The sequence below is a fragment of the Panthera onca genome, chromosome B2, assembly GCF_046562875.1.
Source record: "Panthera onca isolate mPanOnc1 chromosome B2, mPanOnc1 haplotype 2, whole genome shotgun sequence".
Lineage (NCBI taxonomy): Eukaryota > Metazoa > Chordata > Mammalia > Carnivora > Felidae > Panthera > Panthera onca.
This window is the reverse complement of record NC_138343.1, coordinates 74,531,399-74,549,875: the sequence shown is the minus strand read 5'-3', so window position 1 is coordinate 74,549,875 and position 18,477 is coordinate 74,531,399. Positions and strand designations below refer to the sequence as shown.

Below are 18,477 nucleotides of genomic sequence, written 5' to 3'. Positions count from 1 at the left end.
CACAGCACAGTTAAGAATACAGAATGAGTGTGGAGAACAAGATTACACCCTAAGAGCACTGACTCTAAAGGCTGTGTTTTTAAACCATTGCCACAGCCAAGTGGATACATAAAGAGAAAGATGAGAGATAAATAATATTGTTAAATATTAAAGATATTTAGGCGTGCCTGGGTGCCTCAGTCTGTTAAGCGCCGACTTTGGCTCAGGTCATGATCTCGCAGTTTGTGAGTTCGAGTCCCGCGTCGGGCTCTGTGCTGACAGCTCAGAGCCTGAAGCTTGCTTCAGATTCTGTGTCTGCCTCTTTCCCTCTGCCCCTCCCCTGCTTGTGCTCTTTCTCTCTCTCTCTCTCAAAAATAAACATTAAAAATAAAAAAAAAAATAAAGACATTTAAGAACTGTAGTAATTAAAACAGAGTCATTTTTTTCTGGATAAAGAGATTAGTACCCTAATCGTTGCTATTGGACTGTTATTACCAGGAAGTATCAACAAGCTGTGCCTGTTTTTCTCATGTGTAAGATAAGAATAATAATACTACTTGCCTCATAGAATGGTTGTAAAGAGTAAGCAAGTATGTACAGACATATATGCATATTGCTTTAAAGTGAAAAAATATTTGTTGTCATTAGCATCAGTAGAATAAAAGGAAAAGCACATCAACGTCACTCTTTAACAGGGAAATACAAATCAAAACCACGTGGAGATACCACCTCTCGCCAGTCAGAGTGGCTAAAATGAACAAGTCAGGAAACTATACATGCTGGCGAGTATGTGGAGAAACAGGAACCCTCTTGCACTGTTGGTGGGAATGCAAACTGATGCAGCCGCTCTGGAAAACAGTGTGGAGGTTCCTCAAAAAGCTAAAAATAGATCTACCCTATGGCCCAGCAATAGCACTGCTAGGAATTTACCCAAGGTATACAGGAGTGCTGATGCATAGGGCACTTTCAACAATAGCCAAATTATGGAAAGAGCCTAAATGTGCATCAACTGACGAATGGCTAAAGAAGATGTGGTTTATATATACAATGGAATACTACTTGGCAATGAGAAAGAATGAAATCTGGCCATTTGTAGCAATGTGGATGGAACTGGAGAGTATTATGCTAAGTGAAATAAGTCATACAGAGAAAGACAGATACCGTATGTTTTCACTCTTAGGTGGATCCTGAGAAACTTAACAGAAGACCAGGGGGGAGGGGAAGGGGGAAAAAAAAAGTTACAGAGAGGGAAGGAGGCAAGTCATAAGAGACTCTTAAATACAGAGAACAAACTGAGGGTTGATGGGGGGTGGGGGAAAGGGGAAAGTGGGTGATGGGCATTGAGGAGGGCACCTGTTGGGATGAGCACTCACTGGGTGTTGTATGGAAACCACTTTGACAATAAATTATATATAAAAAATAAATAAAAGGAAAAGCACAGAAACCAACCCTGCTATATATCAGAATATAGTATTTGATTACAGGTGTTGAGAGGAAATGATGGCTATTAAATAAATAGTTCTGACATAGTTGAATGAATTATATAGAAAATAGAAATTTTGAATATCTTTTTAAAAAAAAGAATACATTCAGGGGTGCCTGGGTGGCTCAGTCGATTGAGTGTCCCACTTCGGCTCAGGTCATGATCTTGCGGTCTGTGAGTTTGAGCCCTGCGTCAGGCTCTGTGCTGACAGCTCAGAGCCTGGAGCCTGCTTCGGATTCTGTGTCTCCCTCTCTCTCTGCCCCTCCCCCGCTCATGCTCTGTCTCTGTCAAAAATAAATAAACATTAAAAAAATTTTTTTTAAAACTACATCCAAACAGTAAAAAAATAATACCAGATATAGAGATTATTTCCTAAATCTATGATATCACCAGAAGAAATTTTTGATTAATATTTAAATGTAGAGAAGACTGTAGTAAGAAGACTGTCAAGGGCAGAAACTGTAAAGAAAAAGAGAGATCTGACAACATAAAAATTTTAAATTCCTTTTGTGAAAACAAACGGACATTGTAAATGATTAATGGCACAATATACTAGAGTAGGGAAACCATATGCAACATATATAACAAGTTAATATTCTTAACATATTATGTAAAGAGTTCTTATGAAATAATAAAGGAACGTAAGAATAGAGCCAAAAAACATAATCTGACAGAAAGGATTACAAATGACCAAATGACATAAAAAAAGATGTTGGACTTCACTAGGAATCAGTGAATCAATCAATCAATAAAAATTCGGAAACCAGTTTCCCCTATGAATTTAATGGTGATTGAAAAAGATTCTCCACCAAGGGCAAATATAATAATATATAAATTACCACAATGGAAGAAAAATAACTGATTCACAAAGTATTTGGTTGGATAAGGAAAGACCTCTTCTGCAAAGTTTGAGATGGCCTTTGAATTATTGGCAAAATATTGACAAGAAGTGAGAAATGAGGGAAGTTTATCACCCTCTCTTCTGAAAAAATTGGCATCATGGGGGAAGAAAGATAAGGAACTATAGCTTTGATTTTGTCATGACGAAGGGATGTGGTATTAAAATCAGGAATTAGAAGATATCTATAAGTTACCTTCTTCCAACAAAAACTTGTTGTGCACTTATAGGTACTGTGGGAAAATAATGAATTTAATTGTGGATTTTCTAGTTAGAGGTACGTTCAAGTAAAATTATCCAGCTGGTTGTGGGATATGCATATCTGAAGTTGATAGGAACAGACTAGGGATGCACATTTGGGAGTCAGTATATATGGTTGATAATGAAAGCCATAAGCAGGATTGAGATTTTATAGGATACACACATGCTCATACACAGTAGCCAATGACAGAGTAGTAGAAAACACCAATGTTTAGGTGCTAAGGATGCCACAAAGTAGAAAGAAGAAATAATCACAAATTTAGGAGAAGGCACAGAAAAGTATGACATTTCAGAAGGCTGGGGAATAGAATTTCAAGAAAAAAGACAAACAGATTAGTGGCAATGCAGCAAAGAGGTCTGGTAAATTAAAGATTGATAATAGTGTTCATTAGATTTAGTCAGGAAATATTTTAACTTGAGAACAACAATTTTACTAGAATGACGAGGGTAGATAGGAAACTCCAGGGGACTGAGAAATAAATAAGAGATGAACTATAAACTACTATTTCAAGCACATTAGGAAAAACATGGGGTCAAGAGAGAACTTTTTCCCTTTAATGAGAGATTCAAACTCAATCAGGTGAGAGGATGGAACTTCTCTAGAAGAAGTTACAAGTACAAGGGAGGGAGCTAACTGAGAAGAAGGGAGTGAGAATGTGGCACCTGTGGTGAGGTACCTTGAAGAGGAGGAGGAATACCTTGTCCACTGATGCCTGAAGAATGAAGCTAAAGATAGAGGTCGGGGTCGGGGTGGGGGGCACAGTTGAGGGAGATCATGTATTATGCCCTCACTATGCCAGATGTGGGAGACATGTGAAGAGGTCAAGATTTTAAAGGATTGGGAAAGCTTGGGAATAGCCACTGGGTATAATGGAAGTGGAAGCTGACCAAGAACAAATAAGAGGAATCACATGTAGGGTGGCAGTGGGAATCTAGCCAAGGTTGGAGACCATATAACTGTAGTGGCAAGGCATGGCTATATGGCTTTCTCTGGCAACTCTTAGAATCCTGGGTTATCAATAATGTTAATTCCTCTTGCTTTGGATAGGTTACCCAGGTGGATGATCATATAAGGGGTCAGACAAGTAAGCTATTAATATCAGAAGTAAAAATCTGTCCAATATACTTCAAAGCTCAAAGCCTTTCAGTGTTTGGCCATTAATATAGAATAAAAACCAGAATCCTAGGCTAGAATTTTAAGGTTTCCAATATAAAATTCTGACCTTATTTTTAGTACACCCTTACATGTATCACCACATTATAGCCAAATAGGGTTTCTTGCTATTTTTTGAAAATTTTTTTCTTTCTCAATTTGCATCTCATGTTGCTTCTGGTATTTACCTGGCTTATAAAAACCTACATCTCTGTTCCTTAAAACTCAGTTCATTTGTGGGCACCTAGGTGGCTCAGTTGGTTAAGTATCTGACTTCGGCTCGGGTCATGAACTCATAGTTTGTGGGTTCAAGCCCCGGGTTGGGCTCTGTGCTGACAGCTCAGAGCATGGAGCCTGCTTCAGATTCTGTGTCTCCCTCTCTCTCTGCCCCTCCCCTGCTCACACTCTGTCTCTGTCTCTCTCTCTCTCAAAAATAAATAAACATTAAAAAAACCCCAACAACTCAGTTCATTTATTACCAGGTCTGTGATTCCAGCCCGAAGTAATATCTGTCCTCTCAACATCTATAATTGCTTGTTTATAACGCTTTTATGTTACTTTCTATTTTTTCAAAAACTTTCTAAAAATTACTAAATTTTAAATTCTTCAATGATAGGGACCTTATTTTTCTCAGTTTTGTATTATTTCACAATGCCAACACAATGCTTTTTCTGTACTAAGTATGCAGTGAATATTTGCTGAACAGACATTGTATTACATACTTACACTAAGTAGCAAAATAGAACCTTTAAAAGAAAAGGTTTTATCTTTTCTGTAGACTGATTTCAGAGGTTTATTTTTATGTTATTTCATGAACCTCTTCTAAAGTGAATGTTTTGTCCCATAGGTATGGGATGAATTGCCTTATTCAATTTGAAGATTTTGCCAATATAAATGCATTTCGTCTCCTGAAGAAATATCAAAACCAGTATTGCACATTCAATGATGATATTCAAGGTAAGCTGGATAGGGAAGGAAGTGAAGATACAGAATGCATAGGGCAAAAGGGCCCAGATATTCCCATGAGGTTAAAGAATGTGTGTAATAGGGGGCACCTGGGTGGCACCTCAGTCTGTTAAGCCTCCGAGTCTGGGTTTTGACTTAAGTCATGATCTTAGGGTTCGTGAGTTCCAGCTCCACATAGAGCCCCTCGTTGGGCTCTGCACTGACAGCGCCAAGCCTGCTTGGGATTCTCAGTCTCCCCCTCTTTAAAACATAAGTAAACTTAAAAAAAATAATAAATTGGATGTTTAAAATGAAAGAATCGGCATAATGGGGAAAATTGAACAACCTGGAAAGGTAGGAGGTTGTAGACCATGAGTGAGGTATTCTAATGTAGTATTTGAAAGAAGCATTAGATCTGAGTGGTGATAAGTGCCAACGGGGAACTTAGCAGGAAGACAGCCAATGTGAAATAAGATGTTGAATGCTATTGGAAATGAGGTGGTCTAAGAAGAGTTTAAATGTAAGACAAGGATGCTAATAATGTTTGTCTATTCATAGAGTTTATATTGAGGACAAGTAATTATGTGTGAAAATACCCTCTGAACTGAGTTGTACTTTACAAATATAACTTAAAATTCACTATGCTTAAATTCTGTATTGTGACATAACTATATGAATATAATGTGTTTAAAAATAATGAGCCTCTGTACCTTTTGAGGCATACTAAAGCAATTGGTTGAGTCTTTCTTTCCCCCAAATCCTTTGTGATGTTAATCACATGGTTACTGTAGTATCATTTTCGTGATAAAGATGCTGCTATACGTTACTTCAACTTTATTTTCTTTCTTTTTTATTTAAATTTCTTCTTGAATATTTATTCATGAGAAGTGAATATTTGGAGAAATTCAAAAGGGAAGTAAAGAATCTAATTTTACAGCACTATAGCTCTATTATAGCTATAACTTGAAGATACATATATAGTGATAGCGTGCTTTTGGTGCTGCAGACAGATTTTGTAGACCAGTGACTGGGTCACTGACCAGTTAATTTTGTAGTGGTCTCTAAAATAGTCACATTAGGGGCGTCTGGCTGGCTCAGTTGGTAGAGCACTGACTCTCGATCTTAAGGTTGTGAGTTCAAGCCCCACATTGGGCGTAAAGATTACTTTAAATCTTAAAAAAAAAAATAGCCATATTCACTGCTGAAAAAACTATCCTTTCTTTAATATTCTTATCTTTGGATTTTGTGGGTCCCACAGAAATATCCATCTTTACAGACTGATATTACATACTTTTGAATCAATACACAGAATTAATAGGCATCAGAGTTCAGTTTAAGACAAACAGTGCTAAATCCAAATTATCAAACCAAATGAGCAGTTTGGAATTAGGGTCAGAGCTCCTATCGACTTAGTCAGAATTTAGAGGTCAAGGCCTAGGCTGCATCAGAATTAAAGTCAGGAGCACAAGAAATCTGAGGCAGATGCTTACTTAAGTCAAGGCCAAGAGTATTGCATGTGGAATTGCTCTGGAGTGTCCACAACAGAATATTCCCCACTCCACCCAGCGGGTCACCACAGTGGAGGCATTAAATAACTAATTTTTCACCCCAGCAAATCTGTCCTAAAATAAAATCTGCATGTTTACCTCTTTACACATAGGAATTTTAGAGTATGACTGCCTTAGCCAACAAAAAGACAGATTTGAGAAAAATGGGCCCAATCTCTGACTAGAGAAAACTTTTGGCAAGTTATTGGGGTTCTGATTAGAAACAACGAAATCATTTTGTGCATTTCTCCATACCAAAATAGTGTCCTTAGTGACACATTATCCCCATATGTTTCTATTTTACCTTTTTAACCTTATGTTTTTACCATTTTGCCCACAAAGTAATACTTTCCCCACTGTGGGCATAGAAATTGCATTCCAGTGCCAAGGAAAATAATTATGTAGCCATTACAGCCTTACCATGTAAATAAATGTTTCACACTGGACCCTGGGGAGAACTTTTTTCATTTCTTTTCTTTTCTTTTTTTTAACAGATGTGTTATTTAAAGATATTTTATGAAAAGTATTTGATTTTAAAAATCTTATAATTTATCTAAATCTAAAATAATTTTAAATGATAGAGATTTTGGTTTTAGATAGAGATTTGGACCTTAATGCATTCTAATTATAATTATTTTTAACTGGAAAAAATGTGCCAGTTAAATATGTTAAGAAATTGGACATTTAATTCTATAATCTGAATTCAGCAAATTCAGATCAAAACAATAAGGTCTCATCCTCTGGTCATTTAAAATCAATGACAAAAAGAGGTTTTTCTTCTCATAATACCCTCTCTGGAATGGCTGTTCTCTAACATAACATTGTAAATATTTTACATAGAATATTCAGCCATAATAAACAAATTTGTTAGGATTTTTTTAAAAATAAGGCAAATATAGCCTAATCTTATCCTAAATGCTTTGATAATTGAAAAGACCAAAAATCAGACATGATAGAACGGACTTTTCACAAAAGAAGGAAGACTGTTGGCCAGAAAACATGCTTCAGAGTTTAACACCACTAAGTTTTAAAAAGCATATTAAAAAGCAAATGAAAAACTGATTTTCTGTATCAAGCTGGCAAAGATTTTCTATAGTAATCCCAACTGTTAACGATGCTGTAAGAAGATGAGCACTCATATATCGATGGTGGAAATATAAACTGGTGCAACTCTTGGGAAGGCAGTATGTGTCAAAAACCTTAAAAGTCTACGGCTCTTTGAGCCGACAATTCCATTTGTAGAAATTTATCCTGAGCAAGTAAAAGTATGTAAAGCAAATGTACAAGGATATTTATTTATTTTAAATATGTGTTTATTATTTTAATGGAGATATAATTGGCATGTAACACTATTAGTTTTAAGTGCAATATAATGATTTGGTATATGTATATTGCAAAATGACTGCCACAGTAAGTTAACACCTATCACCATGTATAGTTACAGTTTCTTGTGACAAGAACTTTTAAAATTTACTCTTAGCAACTTCCAGATACACAATACAGTATGTCACCAGGCTGTACATGACATCTGCAGGACTTATTTATTTGTTTGTTTATTTACTTTTAAATGTTTATTCATTTTGAGAAGGAGAGAGAGAGAAAGAACACAAGCAGGGGAGGGGCAGAGAGAGAGGGGAACAGAATATCTGAAGCAAGCTCCATGCTGACAGCAGAGAGCCAGAAGCGGGGCTCGAATTCACTAACCTTGAGATCATGACATGAGGCAAAGTTGGATGCTTAACCGACTTGAAACACCCACATGCCCCAGGACTTAGTTATTTTATAACTAGAAATTTGTACCTTTTGAAAACCTTCATGCCTTTTGCCCAGTTCCCAACCCCAGCCTCTGGGAGCCACCAATCTGTTCTCTATGAATTTGGCTTTTTGGTTTTGGTTTTGGTTTTGTTTTAGATTCCACATATGAGTGAGTATTTGTCTTTCTCCATCTGACTTATTTCACTTAGCCTCATACCCTCAAGATCCATTTCTGTTGTTGCAGATATTAGGATTTCCTTCTTTTCTTATGGCTGAATAATATTCCAGTGTGTGTGTGTGTGTGTGTGTGTGTGTGTGTGTATCACATTTTTTTAATTCATTCATCCATCGATGGACATTTTAGACTTTTTCCATGTCTTGGCAATTGTAAATAATATTGCAATGAACATGGGGTTGCAGATAATCTTTTCAAGATAGTGATTTCATTCCTTTTAGATAAATACCCAGAAGAGAAATTGCTGGATCATATGGTAGTTTTATCTTTAATTTTTTGAAGAATCTCTATACTTTTTTTCATAGTGGCCGCACCAATTTACTTTCCACCAGTGGTGCACCAGAGTTCTCTTGTCTCCACATCCTTGCCAACACTTGTTACTTCTTGTGTCTGGTAATAACCCTTCTAACAGGTGCAAAGTGATACCTCGTATGGTTTTGATTTGCATTTCTGTGATGATTAGTGATGTTGAGCACGTTTTCCTGTACCTATTGGCCATTTGTGTATCTTCTTTGGTAGAATGTCTGTTTAGATAAGGATACTTATTGTTATTAATAGTATTGTTAACATTATTTATGTATTATTAACATTATTGTTGCAATATTATTTTTTCAATTATTCTCTGATCATAAATGATCTTTTTTAAAAGCATGTATATTCTTGTGAATCAAAGCAAATATTTTAAAAGAATGATATATATAATAAAAATTGAATTGAGCTTTTAGATTATTATAATAAAGAACAAAGACATTTAGAATATATTTGTCTCATATTAGAAAGTGTAGGCCTTAAGTATTAAAAGTAACTTTTCAAACTCATTGCCAGAATTAAAATTTCACATCACGGGATTGTTAACAGACATTGACCAACATATTAAGATGGTAAAGTTGAACAATAAATAAAAACCTTTCTAATTATTATTTTTTTCCGAAAAAATCATGTACTGATGAAGTAACAATAGAAAGTTAACATTAATTTCAGAAGAAAAGGCACATCCAGACAAAATAGTCAAGGCGATTTGTAAAACGCAGCATTATATTTGTACTATTCTTAATCAACTGAATGCGGTAAATTATTTTGGTAAATCCTAAACTATGGCAGTAAGTTATAAAGTCAGGCCAGTAGGAAGGCTCCACCCCCCACCTTTAATGGAGTGTTTTGTTCCTGATGTAGCTGGCTCACAGAAATGTGCCCTAAATGTGCCCTCACTGAAGTGTCCCAAGCTTCTGGATTCCCATACCCAGGTTTCACTTTGTGAAGTCATGTGTCATCTCGGTGCCCTTAGGGACTTGACCAACTCTCCTGAGGTGGCACACACTTGATAATTGCAGCTCTTCATAGCACTGGGGCCACAAAAGGCTGAGCATAGTCACACTCAGGACTAGGAGGTACGCCTCTGAGAGGTGATGCCCACTCTGCGCACTCTACTCCCTGAATGGAAGAGAAGCTGCTCACTTGGGCCCTGTTGCCGTGAGCCACTTGATGTACTGGCTGGTCTTCGGCAGGAAGAGACAAGAACCAGAGATACTAGATCAAACTTCATGATCACCACCAACAAAGTAGGGACCATCAGGACGGTGAGCTCCTACACCACAAAAGTGGGAAACAGGTGAAGACCTGCTAACTGATGCAAAGAAAATGGTAACCAGGAAGTCACAAGTAGGCTTAACTTAAGACACGATCTCCTCGGTGACCTTGTAGCCTTGGGAAGAGATGAGCAGTCTGGCCAGGAAGCAGCCCAGCTCCATGGAGACATCCAGCAGCTCCGTGACAGCATTAAAAAGATGAAGGCAGGGGCACCTGGGTGGCTCCGTTGGTTAAGCATCCGACTTTGGCTCAGGTCATTGTCTCATGGTGTATGAGTTCAAGTCCCGTGTTGGGCTCTGTGCTGACAGCTCAGAACCTGGAGTGTGCTTCTGATTCTGTCTCTCTCTCTCTCTCTCTCTCTCTGCCCCTCCCCCACTTGTGTTCTGTCTCTCTTGGTCTCTCAAAAAATAAATAAATAAATGTAAAAAAAAAAAAAAAGATGAAAGAAGTGGGGCACCCCGGTGGCTCGGTCGGTTAGGCTTCCAACTTTGGCTCAAGTCATGATCTCACAGTTCATGGGTTTGATTTGAGCCCTGCATCGGGCTCTCTGCTGTCGGTGCAGAGCCAGGGAGCCTGCTTCTGATCCTCTGTCCCCTTGCCTATCTGCCTCTCCCCTGCTCTCATTCTCTCTCTCTCAAAAATACATAAAACATTTTTGAAAAAGAGGTGAAAGCACAGATTCTTATAAGATATTTTTTATTCCCTTTGCTTTCAATGTGCAGCTTTATATAAGATAGACCTATGAGATAAGTCTTTATGATAAGGCATAGAAGAAAAGCAGCAGCCACAGAGAAGAGAATCTAGCCAACAAGCCAGTATTCACAGTAGTGAATTGGATAAGGGCCGCCCTGCGGGCCATGACTAAAGCCTGGCTGCGTGTCCTGCACTATGAGCATCTCGAGCAGCACCGTGTATAGTCAGCATCACCTGCTTCTTTTTCACCACAGGTACTACCCATGAGGAGCCTGGACACTACGGGTGTGCTTGATAAGGACAAGCAAGTAGAAATAAAGTGCTCTGGGTGCGTCTGATCTGTAAAAGATGTCCCCATAGTAAGCCGAATGCAGTCACTGCTAGTGCCATATGACGTGGTCCTTGTAGGGCAATCTTTCCTACCTTTCTCAGCTTCACTGGGGAAAATTCTAAGCCAATAAGAAAAAGAGTAAAGAACCCCAAATTCTCATGTCTCCACTTGTACAATAAACTTAATCCCCTTTCGTCCTGGAGGTCCCAAAAGTATCCCAGCAGTCGTGAAAGGAAATATTGTATGTCGGCAGTCCCGTCGCTATGCACAGCCGGCTCCAAGGAAAGACGATGCTCCTGTGCTAACAGCGTTCTTGGTCAAGTGGTGATCTGCACCCGGGATTGTTGTGTCTCTGGGCTTGGTCAAAATATACTGGTCATTCTGGGAGTCAGTCAGCATGCTAAGACCCAGATCAGGCTCCACTCCTCATTTTTTGTGAGGTGTTGCTTAGAGTTGCCTCTTCTCCCACCCTCAGAACTGCCTCAAAATTGACCCCTTTGACTGATGCATTGTCATCAAAAGTGCGTTCTTCCTCTTTCTCACATCTTCAAGAATGTCATCAAGCATGGATAAACTCTTGTTTTGATGATGTGTATTTTTGAGGGCTTCAACTTGATGTTTTTCTGCTGCTAGAAGTTCCACAGGTTCCATCTCTTCCTTTACTGCAGCCTCTCCCAAGGGCTCTAGGTGCTGCCTGCTGCTCTCCTTCATGGTCACAACATCTTTGTAATTTCCCTGCAGGGCTCTCTCAGGTCCATGGACAGCCTGGAAGACTGTGCATTTTCACTTCATTCAGCTCTTTTTGGAACATTTCAGATGTATGCACCTGAAACATTTTCTCTTCATCCCACAGACCGGCATCTTTTCCCACTTCTCTGATTGTCCTTTTCAGTCAGTAAAGAACCCCAGTCTTTTAGTGAAGAAACCCAGAGAGCTTTCCGCAACTATGGAGGATCCACTGCTTCCTCTGAGTTATAGCCACCCGTCCGCCTCAAGCTGTAACTTGATGGCATGTTCCAACACCTCTCCACGTTCCACAGCATCCATTATCAAAGGAAGTACTAGAAGCAACATCCAGAAGTAATTTGCTCTAATACCTTCACGATCCAATTTTACAGGACAAGGCAAGGCTGTCCAAAGCTTTCTGCTGAGCTGAGCTCATATTTAGATACACATTTTCAGCTGATACCAAACACAGCACCTGGTGCTGCATGCAGGTGGTCCTGGAGCAAGCAGTGTGAGTGTGGCAGGAACAGGCCTGACGAATCCAGCATCAGTTATCTAGCTACTTTGGAACCTGGCCCAGCCGCAGTGCATGCTAGGTCTGACTCGTTGGCACTGAGAGCCAGACAGGGAGAAGCCTTCCTGTTTCCCCTTTCAGGTGGCATGTGGTGGGGCTGCCCCCCAGGGTGGGGGGACGGGGGCAGGGTTGGGCTTGAGGAGGGCCCTAGCCACCCATTGCCCTCTCTGGAATGCAGTCTCTATTGTAATGTTATTTTTAAACACAAAAAATCAGAAGTCCTCTAAATATCTAAAAGTAGAGGTTTGGTTAAATAAATTTGACATATCCATATTATGGAATATTATAAGTATACAGAATATTTTAAAATATGTTATTGACATCATAAGGTAGTCACAGGATATTGTTAAGTGGCAGAAAGTATGCTAAAATCGTATGCATGGCATGAGATATTTTTTACAAATTAAAATTTTCTTTACTTTGCACATATCAGATATAGAAAACAGCTGTAAGAATATTCATCAGAATGTTGAAAAGGATTCTACCTAGGCAGTAGGATTATAGGTGATTTCTTTAGTCTTTGTATATCTGGATTTTAACTGTTTAATGGATTTGCTACAATGGGCATCTTTTTATGAATACATTTTTCAAGTGTCAAAAGATACCACGCTAAACTGTTGAGCCATAACACAAGAATACCTAACATATAATCTTTCATTAGCAAGATTACTTAATACCAAAAACCTATTGTGTCTGTTAGTGTTCTTTTCAAAGTCGTATTGTTATTAGTTTATGTAGTAATTTGGTATGTGCTCTCATTTCCTTATAAGAGGCATTCTTCACGTCACCACTTAATTGATACCAGTTATGTGAAGGATAAGAAATTATACAGAGAAAAAAAGAAAACAGTATTCTGACTACACTTATTCCTTCCTCTTATTTGTAGATTTTAATACTCAGTTGGCTTAACATTCATATTCCAGAGCACTTTATTTTATATGGAGACACCACAGTTGCATTCCCCTATGTTTCTGCTAAGATGTCTTTATACTAGAAGACAAAAAAACTACTTAGACTATTTTGTTATATTAGAATTTGTTTTATCAAACATTTAACAGAAAAAGCAGCCCATGAATTAGAATGCACGATTCTTTTGTCAAATATTCTTACTGCAAAAGAATTTGATCTAGCAGATTTTTTCAAACATTACTCTGCTTTAGTAACAGTGAAACCATTCCAGTTTGGAAAAACTCATTAGAATTAGTGGTTAGCTTCTTTTCCTGTGTCTTCAGCCACTCTCTCTCTACTGCCTTCCCATTAGCCTTCCCATGTTTAAATTGCTTTAATTCTTTTTTTTTAAGTTTATTTATTTTGAGAGAGAGTGAGAGTGAGAATGAGTGGGGAAGGGGCCTAGAGAGAGAGAGAGACAGGATCCCAAGCAGGCTGCACACTGTCAGCATGGGGCTCAATCCCACCAACCACGAGATCATGACCTGAGCCGAAATCAAGAGTTGGACGCTTAACCGACTAAGCCACCCAGACGCCCCTGCTTTAATTTTTAAAATAATTGCCTTCATCCTCATTTTCCCCAGCAACAGCCCTTGTCATTCTTTCCTTAAAAATATAAAAATAAACTATTTTACTTGGCTCTGTTTCCCTCCCACCCCCATCTTCATCTCACTCTTTCTTGTCTTATCTAAGCTTTTCCAAGGACTGCTCTATACCTGCTGTCTCTGTTCTTTTTCTTTTATTTATTCCTCCGCACACTGCCCTCCAACTTTGGCTCTAGCCCGTGTAAATAAAGTAGCTCTCTGAAAGGTCACCATGATGTAATTACCAGATCTAGTGTGGCTGTTTGTCATTTCCCTTCTTGATTGACCTTTCTTATGTTTGTCACTACTTCCTCCCTTTGTTTCCATGACAGCCATCCACTTTCTTGCTTCTCCTACCTCTTTGACCACTTTTTTTACTTAGTCATCTTCCCTATATCACATTCTCCTGCCCTTTCTCCTTAAATGTTTATATTCATTAGGGTTCTCTCCTTTTGAAGAGAACTTAGTCACAGAATAGTGTTATCAATCCACATGACCTAAATACAACTACACATTTTTGAATTCCAGATCTTTTATCTCTGCCCTAGATTTCTAGACTGAGTTCCAGACCTGTATATCTAACTACCTTCTTGACATTGTTCCCTGAGCAGCACACAGAGAGGACAACCTCATAAGCTCAAAACTGAACTCCTGTTTTCCTTGCACATTTTCCCCTGGTCCTCCAAACAAGAAAATGTATGATTATTCCTGACTTTTTCCTCACCCATCCTATGTATTTAATCATTAAGTCCTGTTGATTTTTCTGTCTTAAATATTTCCTCCCTCTCAACTTGCTTCTCTCTTGGATTGTTGCAATATCCTCTCTCCTCAATAATTGCAGTGACCTTTTAACTCATCTACATCCCACCAGCCTCCAACTCGCAAATGTATTCCCCCCCCCACTCTCTGAATTTAGAATCTTTTAGCAGCCTTCTGTTACCTATAATAAATTATAATTGCCTTGCTTTATATACTTCCTTTATATAGTTACTTTTAGTGTGTAGTAGAAGGCCCTGCATGATCTAAACACTTCTCTAGCCTCACGTCACTTTGCATTCTAATAAGTTGTGTTTGCTTCAGCAACACTATAAAACCTACAGTTTCACATGTGTTCTCTCCCCTTTTATATTTTAGGAGGCTTGGTATACAAATGGAGCTTGTATTCAGGGTTTTTACTATAAGGTATTTGATTGAGCCATTTCCTTAAGGAAATCTCCCTTGTCAGTTTCTGGCCTTTTTCTCTTACATTGCTCAGATTCTACAGAAAAGGTTTTTCAGTCTCTCTCCTGACATTAGCTTTCTGCTAGGATGAACTTTCTGCCAGTATTCTTTGAGCCAAGTAGGAGTTGGGGGGGGGGGGGTCTGCATATTGAGTATGTAAATTTGCATTTAATCTTCTTGTTTTCAAGTATGGCACCCCTTGCCACCAATTTCCCCTGATGTTTTACAGTTATGCCTGGTGTCTTAATAATCAGGTTACCCTTTCTATAACATAAACCTCCAGAGTGTGGAGGGTCAGCCATCTAATAAAAGGTGAGGAAAATGGATCTAGATTATAACTACTTCTTAACAGATTTTTGAACAACCTCCTGTTTTCAGCCTCTTCTTCATCCCTACTTTCAGAGGTTCTTGGTCCCTCTTATAACCAGGCCTTTCAAGAGTTCTGCTTTATCAGTCTAATCACTTGTTAGCATTCCCCATGGCTGGCCAACAGTTCAGCTTTCCCACATCTACTAAGTCTGTCGCCATTTGCCCATCTGCCTTCTAGCTGGTAAGATTTTGCTGCTATCCTCTTCTGGTTCCTTGACCTTTTTTTTTTTTTTTTTTTTTTAATCTTCTCTCTGTTGTTTTAGTAGAGTTCATTGGGGGAGATGGAAAACTAAATTATGTGTTCAGTCCCTCGATTTGACCAGTCTTCTCTGCCTCCATGTCTTTGCACATGCTTGTCCTATGGGAGGTCCTGGAGCTCTCATCTCAATCTTTTGATACTGTGCTCAGGTAGCATGTCCTCTAAATACTGTGGCCCCTGCTTCAACACATTCACTCCCACCCTGCTTGCTTCTAGTTCTGTCTGATCTCTTTATTTAGTAGCACATGAGGATTATAATTATTTGATTACGTATTAGTCACCTTTGCTAGTTATATATAGTAATCCTAATCAGATTTAACGAATTACTGCATTAGTAGAGGTCATTCTTTGGTCAATGTTAAATATTAACTGCTCTTTAAAAGTCAGAAACTTCAGCCTGTCTTTGTGTGCTTTACTAAAAATCCAGTTTTCAGTCTCAAAAAAAAAGTTATTTTGGAATAATTTATTGTGAAAACCTACATTTTTGTGAAGTATCAGCTTGCCACACTAATTCCCTTGACTATAGTGAAATTTAAATCAAAGTAGTACCAGGAAGTAGGACCGGGAAATGTATAAGAATAATGCTCAAATTAATTTTTTGTAGTAAAAATATCTTTTTGATTCTTAATTCCATGAAGAGAAGTTCGGATGTTTTATTATGTCCTCATGAAATGTTATAGAATACACATTTAAATAGAAGCCTCTGACATCCACTGTAGACAGAGATTTAGTTTATCTTATTTGAGTTAATACGAATTTAAAATGTCTTGACTTTTTCTTTCTCCCTTCCCCGCATTCCTAATGTCTTGACTTTTAATACAGGATGATCCAGCACAACCATATAAAAATGTCATCATATTATAATTTAGATCTTTTGAGATATTTTATTCTCTCTGTTCTTAAATGCCCAGTTCTGTTTAAAATCAAAACAGGGGAAAAATTTTTTAAAAAATCAAATCAAATAAAAACTGGGGCGCCTGGGTGCCTCAGTCAGTTAAGCATCTGGCTCTTGGTTTCAGCTCCAGTCATGATCTCATGGTTCATGAGTTTGAGCTCTGCACTGATAGTGTAGAGCCTGCTTGGGATTCTCTCTCTCCCTCTCTCTCTCTGCCCCTACCCCGCACATGCTCTCTCTCTCTCTCTCTCTCTCTCCCTCTTCCTCTCTCTCTCTCTCTCAGAATAAACAAATAAACTTAAAAAAAATAAAAAAATAATACAGATACAGTGATTGCTGATGATACTTCAACTTTGATTCATCAACTGGTTAAATCTTGTTGGTTCTGGTGGAATGTATAGAGACCCTTAACATTGCAGAATCTCAGAGTTGGAAGGGAGCTTAGAATCCCTGAAATCCAAACTTCTGGCTAGCTTCAAAAAGCCTGAGATAGAGATAGAGATAGTTTGAACTACTATTTGTGAATAACTTCGTATCTTCTGGATACCAGAAGAATTCTTTTTCATCTATTTAACAGCTCTTGTGAGTCTGTCTTGATGTAGGAGACAAAGAGACAAACACATAATTGTTATGGTGTCTTTTCTGCATAGATAAGCCATTGTTTTACACATGCTTTCATTTATTACTATTATTTTTTATTTGATTATAGTTGACACACAATGTTATGTGAATTTCAGGTATATAACATAGTGTTTCAATAACTATATGTTATGCTGTGCTCACCACAAGTGTAGCTACCATCTGTCACCATATAACACTATTACACTAATACCACTGATTATATTCCTATGCTGTGCCTTTTATTCCTGTGACTGATTCATTCCATAACTGGAAGCCTGTATCTCCCACTCCCCTTCACCCATTTTGCTCATTCTCCTTTTCTGGTATCCATTAGTTTGTTCATTCTCTATTTATAGATCTGATCCTGATTTTTGTTTGTTTATTTGTTTTTTAGATTCCACATGTATTTGTCTTTCTCTGTATGACTTTCTTAGCATTATATCCTCTAGGTTCATCCATGTTGTCGCAAATGACAAGATCTCATTTGACTGTGTAATATTCCATTGTGTGTGTTTGTGTATGTACGTACCTGTATGTACCACATCTTCTTTACCCATTCATCTATCAGTGTACATTTGGGTTGATTCCATATCTTGGTTATTGTCAATAATGCTGCAGTAAATATAGGGGTGCATATATCTTTTTGAATTAGTATTTTCATCTATTTGCAAATGATATATCTGATACAGAGTTAATATCCAAAGTATGTAAAGAACTTATAAACTCAACACCAAAAAACAAATAATCTGATTAAAAAGTGGGCAGAGGTCCTTAACATTTTTTTTTCCAAACAGGAGATTAAATTGGCCAACAGACACATGTAAAGTTGTTCAACATCACTCATCATCAGGGAAATGCAAATCAAAACCACAACGAGGTATCACTTTATACCTATCAGAATGACTAAAATCAAAAACACAAATATTAGGTGTTGGCAAGTATGTGAAGAAAAAGGAACCCTTGTGCACTGTTGGTGGAAATGCAAATTGGTGTAACCATTGTGGAAAACAGTATGGAGGGTCGCCCAAACTAAAAATATAAATACTATATAATCCACTAATTCCACTTCTCAGTATTTCCCCAAAGAAAAAACAGACTTTCATTTTAGATAATGTATAGAAGGGTAGCCTTTGCATAATGTATGACTTACCACAGTTCATACTTTATTATAATGGTGGCTCAAAATGGCTAGCATTTTATTTTCATGATTCACATTGTGTTTCTAAATAAAAAAACATGCAGGAGACACACAGGTCTTCAATAATTATCGTGGTCTTATTTATGACTACCAAAATTCTGTAAGAAAGAAACAACCAACCAAAAGATTGAAAATAACAAACATACTAAAGGTAAAAACTTAATCTATCTTTGGCACATGGCATATATAACACTTCATCATTGTGTCATGCATCA

At 37.9% G+C, this 18,477-nt stretch overlaps 1 protein-coding gene and 1 pseudogene across 1 annotated transcript in view; one reads left to right on the top strand and one right to left on the bottom strand.

Annotated features, from left to right (window-relative positions):
* ME1 (malic enzyme 1) overlaps window positions 1-18,477 on the top strand; it is a 190,553-nt gene that overhangs the window by 135,916 nt on the left and 36,160 nt on the right. Inside the window, exon 7 of the mRNA XM_060616066.3 lies at window positions 4,622-4,731. Within this exon, the coding sequence (XP_060472049.3) occupies window positions 4,622-4,731 (110 nt within the window). The remainder of the gene's footprint in view (window positions 1-4,621; window positions 4,732-18,477) is intronic.
* LOC132666531 (solute carrier family 9 member D1 pseudogene) lies at window positions 9,783-17,621 on the bottom strand (annotated as a pseudogene).